The sequence below is a fragment of the Pipistrellus hanaki genome (assembly GCF_964339955.1).
Source record: "Pipistrellus hanaki genome assembly, chromosome: 17".
NCBI lineage: Eukaryota > Metazoa > Chordata > Mammalia > Chiroptera > Vespertilionidae > Pipistrellus > Pipistrellus hanaki.
The window spans coordinates 48,900,298-48,909,882 of NC_140519.1; the positions used below are offsets into that span (position 1 = coordinate 48,900,298).

The 9,585-nt window shown below is 70.4% G+C and overlaps 1 protein-coding gene across 1 annotated transcript; it reads right to left on the bottom strand.

The window, feature by feature from the left end:
* Positions 1 to 6,710: 6,710 nt before the first annotated feature.
* Positions 6,711 to 8,143, bottom strand: GPR20 (G protein-coupled receptor 20). The gene has a single exon (XM_084865042.1). The coding sequence runs from the start codon at positions 8,115 to 8,117 to the stop codon at positions 7,056 to 7,058; it is 1,062 nt and encodes a 353-aa protein (XP_084721168.1). The 5' UTR covers positions 8,118 to 8,143; the 3' UTR covers positions 6,711 to 7,055.
* Positions 8,144 to 9,585: the final 1,442 nt, after the last annotated feature.

Consider the following 9,585-nt stretch of genomic DNA (forward strand, 5'->3'; position numbering starts at 1 on the left):
GGGTCCCTGAGGCCCCCTTGGCCGGGGCCGGGGCTGGCTCTGCTCTGAGCTGTTCGCGGTGAGGAGCCACGCGCAGCTGGCCCTCGAGGTGCCCGGGCTCAGAAGCCGGATCTGAAGTCTCCTCCCGAGGAGGGGAGAGGCGGGGGCAGGGGTGGGCTGGGGGGAGCGGGCCGAGGGCAGGCCTGGCACCAGTCCCTGACAGAAGCAGCCTCAGTGAGTGGCCAGTTCACCTCTGACCTGGGAGCGAACTTGGGCCGCAGGCCCCTCCCCCTGCAGCCTCGGTTTCCTGTGGGTGAGATGGGGTCCCTGCCTCCTCGTGGGCGTGCACAGGCGAGCAGAGGGCCAGGGCGGAGCCCGCCCCCAGGAGACAGGGCGCAGGCTGCTCCGGGCCGGTGGCCGCTGGCAGGGCCTCGGTGTTCCCAGCTGAGTCAGCGGACGGGAACATTCATTTCTCGGAGTGGCTGGCGCGGCCCAGGGCTGGGGGTGAGGCGTCTTGGGCTGAGGTTGCGGGTGGGGCTGGGAAGGTGCCCGGGAGGCCTGTTGGCCCTCCGCCGGGTTGTGTGGCACAGGCAGGTGTCTGAGCCTCTCTGGGCCCGCGGTGGGGAGTGAGTGATGTCAGGGCTCGTTCCTGAAGCAGGAGGAGCGCTCACCATTTGACAGCCTGTCGCCGTGGCCTCCTCTCCCGCCGCTCTGGCCGGTGGGAGCAGAGGCCCGGAAGGTTCCCGAGAGGGGTCTGGGTTTGCCTCTCCGTGCCTCTCTCCTGGGTGGGCCAGGAAACTGCCCTCCTCGCCCCCCCCCCCCCGGCACCTGCCGGGATGCTGACCCCCAGGCCACCCCTCCTCGGTCCAGTGGTGGAGGCCACCAGGACGGTCACACCGAGGGGGGGACGCTGGCCGCCTCTCCTGGGCCAGCAGCGCCACCTGGTGGTCTCCGGCCTCCAGACACCTGTGTCCAGCGGGCGCTTCCAGCCCATCGGTGGGAGGCCTGGCCCGCGGCACCGCAGCTCTGAGAACCGGGCCCTGTGCCCAGCCCACGCCTGGGATGCCCCCTCGCTCTGCCCTGCCAGGTGCGTGCAGGCTCAGGGGAAGCTGGGCGAGAGGGTTAGCCCAGAGGGCGCTCCAGAAAGGGGGCGCCTCAGGCCCCGCGTGTGTGTGTGCATGCATGTGTTTATGTGTGCGCGTGCGTGTGCACTGGGGCAGAGGGCCTGCGGGGAGCCTCCTGAGGGGAAGGGGAGCCAGGCTGGAGGGAATGAGAGGAAGTGAAGGGTGTGCGGGTCCTTTGGGGGCAGCCCTGCTTCCTCCCTTAGCTCAGGCCAGTCACTGCTGCTGAGGTGCTGAGCTCCATGTGTACCCACTCACAGGTAAACACGCACACATAAGCACACAAACATGCGTTCACACACAGCATATACACATTCACAATGAAACACACACACACACACACACACACCGGTTTCACACACACACACACACACACCCCGGTTTCACACACACACACACACACACACACACCCCGGTTTCACACACACACACACACACACACACACACCCCGGTTTCACACACACACACACACACACACACACACCCCGGTTTCACACACACACACACACACACACACACCCCGGTTTCACACACACACACACACACACACACACACACCGGTTTCTCACACACACACACACACACACACACCCCGGTTTCACACACACACACACACACACACCCCGGTTTCACACACACACACACACACACACACACCCCGGTTTCACACACACACACACACATACACACACCCCGGTTTCACGCACGCAGCCCCACCTCGGGTAGAAGGGGCGGATGGCCTCCCTGACGGAGGGGGACGGAGCGGCTCACCATTGACCTCCCGTGGCCGTGGCCTCCTCTCCCGCCCTCTGCCGGTGGGAGGAGAGGCCCGGATGGACGTGCCTCCCTCCGGACGGAGGGGCTGGTGTGGCCCAGGGCCTGCATGTCCCCGCGGTGCCCGCCGGCGGGCTGCGGTGCCCTCTCCGTGAGCCTCTGGGTTCGGGTCCCAGGCACTGCCCCAGCCTCGCCCTGGCCAGGACAGAGGGGGGCTCAGACCCCTGGGCGCACCCACGCACCACACTGGACTACCCCCTGCCCCCTGCAGGCCTTAGGCGGCCCAGGACCTCAGGAACGGGTCCCGAGGCCTCCAGTGCTTGGACACCTGCGGCTCCAGGGTCGGGTGCCTCGTCCGGGGCCCGGGTGAAGGGCTGGGGCCCGGGACCCTGGGAGGCTCGGGGAGAGGAGGGGAGCACTGCCATCTCCCGGGCTCTCCCCGGGACACAGGGGGCCCCGAAGGTTGGCTGTGCCTCTGGCCGCCCCGCCCCTACTCCCCTAGAGCCCCCGCTCTGTCAGGTGGCACCCCAGGAAGGCCTCCCTGGCCTGGGGTGACTGGGGACCCCACACTGTGTGAGGCCAGCTCTCTGCCCAGGACGCCCTCCCCCAACGAGCCCGGGGGGAGGGCAGGGAGCACAGAGCCTCTCCCCCTCCTGGGAGGGGTGGAGGAGGGTCCTGAAGTGCGGGCGGGAGGAGGTGGGACAGTGGGTGCTGGGCTTGACATGCAATACACAGATCCTGTAACACAGAAACCCACCCCGACCCTGGTGATGCTGTTAACCAACGTCACCCCAACCCACGTAATAAAACAGGAAAGAAGCAAGTCCACGCTGGGCCGGTGGGGGGCGTGCAGCCCGCTGGGTGGGCAGAGGGAGCCGGCCAGCCCACCCCCCCCTCAGGCTGGGGTCACGTGCTCTCAGCCTGATCACAGCCGGGAGGGTGGCTGAAGGCTCTGTGCGGCCCCTGCCCCCGGGCCTGGTCTGAGCGGGCTCCTGTCCTCGGGGCCCACGGCTCCCACTTGCGGGTGGTGGAGCTGGGAGGCCCCAGGTCAGCTGCTCAGCGGCAGCCTGGTGGGGGGGGGGGTGCTAGACCAAGACACACACTGGAACGGACCCCCCAACGTGCGGGAGCCCCAGGTGTGGCCTGGGGGCAGGGCCGGGAGGGGCCGCCGGCAGAGGGCTGACTGCTCGACGGGGGGCCCGGAGGGGGTCATGTGGAAGAGAAAGAACAGGGGCCTAGGCTGGCTGCAGGGGCCTGGGCCCCCCTTTCCTCAGTCCCCAACCTGTCCTCCCCCTCCCTGCTCCCTGTGCTGGGCCGCCTCCCCTCTGGGACACCAGCTGGTCCGAGCCCCGGGCCACCGCCTGCCTGGCTCTTTAAGGGGCGAGGGGTGGTGTGGCCGGGCCGGGAACTCCTGCTCCTCTGCAGGTGACATTCGGTGGCCGTGGAGCCTCGCTGCTCCCCTGAGACTGGGACACCCGGGGGCGGAGCATGTGCGTGACTGGCCAGGGTGTCCCCTCCGCTCACTGCCTCCCGGTGCCTGGCCTGTGGCTCCGGGGGGCGGGTGTGGGGCGGGTGTGGGGCGGGCGTGGGGGCGGGTGTGGGGCGGGTGTGGGGCGGGCGTGGGGCGGGTGTGGGGCGGGCGTGGGGCGGGTGTGGGGCGGGCGTGGGGCGGGTGTGGGGCGGGCGTGGGGCGGGTGTGGGGCGGGCGTGGGGGCGGGTGTGGGGCGGGCGTGGGGCGGGCGTGGGGGCGGGCGTGGGGCGGGCGTGGGGGCGGGCGTGGGGCGGGCGTGGGGCGGGTGTGGGGCGGGCGTGGGGGCGGGCGTGGGGGCGGGTGTGGGGCGGGCGTGGGGGCGGGCGTGGGGGCGGGTGTGGGGCGGGTGTGGGGCGGGCGTGGGGGCGGGTGTGGGGCGGGTGTGGGGCGGGCGTGGGGGCGGGCGTGGGGGCGGGCGTGGGGCGGGTGTGGGGGCGGGTGTGGGGCGGGTGTGGGGGCGGGTGTGGGGCGGGTGTGGGGCGGGCGTGGGGGCGGGCGTGGGGGCGGGTGTGGGGCGGGTGTGGGGCGGGTGTGGGGGCGGGTGTGGGGCGGGTGTGGGGCGGGCGTGGGGGCGGGCGTGGGGGCGGGTGTGGGGCGGGTGTGGGGCGGGCGTGGGGGCGGGCGTGGGGGCGGGTGTGGGGCGGGCGTGGGGGCGGGTGTGGGGCGGGTGTGGGGTCGGGTGTGGGGTCGGGTGTGGGGTGGGTGTGGGGCGGGCGTGGGGCGTGCTGCCAGCGTGGGGTCTGAGCCAGGACCAGGGGGACATCCATCTCCGCGGCGCCGCTCCTGCCCCGGCACCGCCTCCAGGAAGCCGGACGGGCGCCGCAGTGACACTTCCTGCTGTTAATGGAGCCTAATCCAAACAGGCCCTAATATTTACCGCCGCTCCGGCCGGCGCAGAGGGTGCCAGACAGCCAGAGCGATGGCCTGTCCTGCGGGTACCCCCCCACCCCGCTCCCCGCACTTCCCCGGCCCGGGACGCAGACCCGCCGTGTGCGAGGCAGGAACTGGGAGCCGCACGCCCGGGGCCTCAGTTTCCCCATTTGTGAAATGGGGGTGACAGTCCTGGCCTCCCAGGCTTATGGGGCGCTTCAGAGGAAGGGGGACGGGGTGCCACTGTGCAGGCCCACAAGCCCCTCCCTCTCCTGGGTCAGCCGGCCGACCTCCCCTCCCTCTCCCAGCAGGACGTGCCTTTGGCGATGAGGCACTCGGGCATTCTGTGTGCGTGCGTGTGCGTGACAGGGACAGGGCTGAGTGTGCGTGTGTGGGTGATGTGAGGAGTCTCTCTCATCACTGATGGCTGCCTCCTCCCCAGACCTCAGACACGCAGCATCTGCCCGTCTGAGTCCTGGCACCAGTGACTGCCCGCACCCTGCCCACCTGCTGCCCCCTGCAGCCCCTCCACCCCCGCCCTTCACAGGGGCCAGGGAGGCAGCACAGGAGCCCGCGGCCCGCCTCGCCCGGAGCCACCTGTGCAGGCCGTGGCTGCAGGGCTGTGGCTGCAGGGCCGTGGTGCAGGCTGTGGCTGCAGGGCTGTGGCTGCAGGGCCGTGGCTGCAGGGCCGTGGTGCAGGGCCGTGGTGCAGGCTGTGGCTGCAGGGCTGTGGCTGCAGGGCCGTGGTGCAGGGCCGTGGCTGCAGGCTGTGGCTGCAGGGCCGTGGTACAGGGCCGTGGCTGCAGGGCCGTGGTACAGGGCCTGTGCACAGGCCGCCCGCCCAGCCCGCGGCGACCCCTGCCCACAGTGAGTCCAGGCACGAGGGAATAAACAGGTTTAATTTGGGACGAAGACTTCTCGTCGAGGAGACTGTTTACACCAGATATAAATACACACGCCATCCGCGTCACTCGGCTCTCGGAAAATCCGGAAGGGAGGCTGCGAGGAGGGCAGGGCGATGCAGGGACCTCACCCCCCGCCCCCCGGCTGGCCCCTGGGCTCAGGAGGGAGCGCACCCCGTGGACGGGGGCCTGGCTCCAGCCCCTCCCCTCTAGTTGCCAGGCGGGAAGAGGAGAGAAGATGGGGAGACTGGTCCACCATGGGGCCAGCTCCTCAAAGGCAGGAGGTGGGCCCCGCCCCCGCCCCGGCCCCCGGAGGCAGGCGGCCACCTCTGGAGGCCCTCGCAGTCCCCGGGGAACCGGGTTGGGTGGAGGGATTGCAGGCCTGGGGGCCAGAGGCACACGGAGGCAATCCTGGAGGCCAGGCCGGAGGAGGCGGTCAGACGCTCACGCCAGAGCCCGGCTGGCGTGGCTCAGGGGCTGAGCGGCAACCTCTGACCCAGGAGGTCACGGCTCAGTTTCCAGTCAGGACACGTGCCCGGCGGCCGGCTCGGTCCCCAGCGGGGAGCATGCAGGAGGCAGTCGGTCAGGGCTGGTTCTCTCTCATCACAGATGCTTCCATTCCCCGCTCCCGTCCTCTCTGAAAGCAATAAAACACGTTTTAAAAAAGAAGCTCAAGCCAGAGAAAGGCTCCCTCCCCAGAGAGAGCGGGAGCCGGGGGGCCGGCGGGCAGCTGGTCAGCGCCCTCTGCCTGGGCGTGCAGGCGGCCTGCGTCCGGTCCTGTGTGTCGTTGCTCTGTCTCCTCGCCCGCAGGATGGGCCAGAGCCCCCGTCCTCCGGGGCGGCAGGAGGCCTCTGGGCCTCTCCCGGGCCGGGCTGTGGGAGGCCTAGCGGCAGGCAGGGCTGGAGGAGACGGGGCTGGGCCTGAGTGGGACCCGGCCTCTCCCGGCGTGGACCGCACCTGCTGGGTAGCTCCGCACAGGGCCAGAGCTCGCCTCTGCTCTGCCGGGTGGCGGCAGGCTCCGGCGTCACCCAGATTCCCAAGTGCCGGCTCAGAGCTAGTGCCCCGGGCGCCTGGGGTGGGGTCCCACAGACAGGGCCCTTCACATCACTCACGTAAGCAAGTCTGTGTCCCCTGCCACTTCCTTTCTGTGCTGGCTCTTCTACCTCCATGGGGGAGGGATGAAGAGGGGGGTGGGGATGGGGAGGTTGACTATTACTTTTTAATCCTCACCAGAGGATATATTTTTTTTCTATTAAAAGAGTGGAGAGTAGGGGGGTGGGGAGAGAGAAACATCTATGTGAGAGGGACACATCCGTTGGTTGCCTCAGGCATGCACCCTGACGGGGCAGGGGGATGGAACCTGCCACCCAGGTCTATGCCCTGAACCAGGAGTCCAACCCGAGACCCTTGCAGGGGTCTTCAAACTACGGCCCGCGGGCCACATGCAGCCCCCAGGGGAATCTGATCCTGCCCGCCAGGTTTTTTGGGCAGTGAGCGCAGCCAAGGTGTTACAGTAGGAATTAGTAGTTCATATAGTCCGGCCCTCCAGCTCTCTGAGGGACCGTGATCTGGCCCCCACTTTAAAAAGTTTGAGGACCCCTACTTCAGTGCGTGGCAGCGGCCTAACCACTGAGCCGCAGCCCGGCTTCAGGCGGAGTGTCTCACTCTCCCTGGAGCCCCTGGTTTTAAAAGCCTTTGTTCCTTTGGCTGAAGCCCCTCTGGGGACAGAGCACCCAGCGGGAGCCCGCGTCCGGGGCACATCCACAGCCCACGCACGGCTGCAGGCCCGCGCCCCGCTGGCCCTGGGTCCTGGCCATGCCCTGCACAGACGGCCCACGGTCACCCCCTGCCCTCTGGCCTCCGGGCAGGGCCGTCGGTCAGGCGTCGGGCCCGCTGGCCAGGGCCTGGGTGAGGGCGCAGGGCCCGGCGCCCAGGATGCGGCGGCGGCCGGAGCCCCGGGAGCCCTCGGCGGCGGGGCCGGCTCCGGGCTCGCACGGGGGGCCGCGCCGGCGGAAGAGGCCGCGCACGGCGGCCTGGAAGCCACTGGTGACGAAGCAGTAGACGATGGGGTCCATGCAGCTGTTGAGGCTGCTGAGGGTCACGGCCACGTGGTAGACCACGAGGCTGGCGTGGCGCGGGATGCCGGGCCACAGCGCCACGGCCACCTGGCGCGCGTGGAAGGGCGTGAAGCAGACGAGGAAGATGACGAGCACGGTGAGCAGCAGCTGCACCGCGCGCACGCGGCGCCGGCGGCCCTGGCGCAGCAGCCCCGGCCGGCTCAGCGCGCACACGATGCGGCCGGTGAACACGCTGATGACCAGCAGCGGCAGCAGGAACTCCAGCACCGTGAGCGCGAACACGCCGCAGCAGGGCCCGCGGGCCGCCACGCCCAGCACCGCCAGCGTCACGATGCCGCCCGCCAGCCACACGAGCGCGCACACGGCGCGGGCGCAGGCCGGCTGGCGCCAGCGGCGGGCGCCCTCGGGCCGCACGATGGCCAGGTAGCGGTCGACGCAGATGCAGGTGAGGAAGAGCACGGAGCAGTGCATGTTGAGGAAGTAGCCGAAGACGTGCGGGAAGGAGCAGTGCGGGCAGCCGCGGGCGCCGTAGAACACGGCGAAGCGCACGGGCAGCGACAGGTCCACCAGCAGGTCCGTGACCACCAGGTTGACGGTGTAGGTGACGGAGGGCGTGGGGGCGCGCGTGCGGCAGCAGAACACGTACAGCGCCAGCCCGTTGAGCGCCAGCCCCGCGGCGCACACCAGGCCGTGCACGGCCAGCAGCGCCAGCCACAGCCCCGGGAAGGCGCCGTGCAGCTCCTCGTCCATCGCGGCGAACACGTGGAACAGCGGCCGCCCGGCCCCGCTGCCGTTGGCCCAGGCCGCCCCCGCCGCCGTGGGCGCCGTGGCGTTGGGCCCCGCCGGGGACGCAGAGGCCATGGCGGCGGCCGCCAGCGCGCGCTCCGGGCCTGGGAAGAGAGAGGGGGGGTTACCCTGGCGGCTCAGGAGCCCGGAGGCTGGCCTGCTCACCGCGCACCCAGCGTGTCTACCTGCCCCGGCTGGTGTGGCTCAGAGCGCCGGCCTGCAGACGGAAGGGCACAGGCCCGGGCGTGGGCTCGATCCCCAGTGTGGGGCGTGCGGGAGGCAGCCGATCACGGAGTCTCTCTCATCACTGATGCTTCTCTCTCCCTCTCTCTTCTTCTCTGAAATCAATAAAAACGTATTTTAGAAGAAGAAGAGGAAGAGGAGGAGGAGGAGGAGGAGGAAGGAGGCTGGTGCTCTGAGCCTGCTCCTCCCTCCGGGGCCCAGGCGGCACCTCGGAGACGAAGGCGACCGGTGTGGCCTGGCGCAGAGGGCGGGCAGCGTGTGGTGTTTGAACCCAGCTCCCACCCGCCTCCTCCTTACCCTGGGCGCTGGCGTCTTGGGGGAGTCACTTAGCCGCTCAGTGCCCGAGTCCCAGGGGGGAACAGGGGCCGAGGGGAGGAACCGAGCACAGCAGCGCCTGGCCCGTGGACAGGGCCAGGGGACCAGTGTGAGCCCCCTGCCCCCAGGCTCACCCACCCGCTGACCCTCGCCCTGAGGCCGGCCTGCCCTCAGCCCACCCACCTGTTCTCGCCGCCCCCAACGCGGCGCCAGGGCTACGCCCTGGGTGAGGGTCCTCGCAGGGCACCGCACCCAAGGGGCGGGGATGCTCTAGCCCCTCCCAGCCCGCGAGGCAGCACCTGGTGTGGTGGAGGCACAGGCGCGGTTCACCAGGGGGAGCCGGAGCCGCAGCCGGAGCCGGGCCAGGCAGAGGGCCCAGTGGGTTGAGTTACATAAACGCCGGGGGCCGGACACGGTGGTGGGGGCGGGGGGGGGCGGGGCGGGGGCTGCCCCTCTGTTTATGTTCGCACCGCGCTGTTTGACTTGCTGGGATTTATCCCTCTATTTATAAGGGAAGGGTTAACGGGCCCCTGCCCCACGCCGCCCTCCAAATAAGGGCATTTCTGGCTTTTCCAGGGGAAAGGAGAGAGCGGGGGGAGGGGCGGCGTGTGGACAGCCAGGGGCGAGGGCCCCTGCAGGGGGAGGGAGACCCCTTTCTCCTCGTGACGGGGAGCGAGTGCACGCTGTGGACGGCCCGGACGCTGCCCCGTGCTGGCTCCAGGCTCCTCGGGCAGCGCCCACCGCGGAGCGAGGACTCGGCCCTGCCTGCGGGCCGGGAGCCCCTGCCTCGCCCGCGGGCGCACCGGGAGAGGAGCCCTCGCTGGCCTGCAGGGGCCTGAGCAGCGCTGCCCCGTCCTGGGCGCAGTCAGCACCTGCTGAGGTCTCTGCGCTGCTGGGAGGGGCCAGGTGCCGCCCGGGCCTGTGCCCGGCCCGGCCAGTCATCCCCACCTCACGGGGCTCAGCTCACAGGGCTCTTGGCCACACT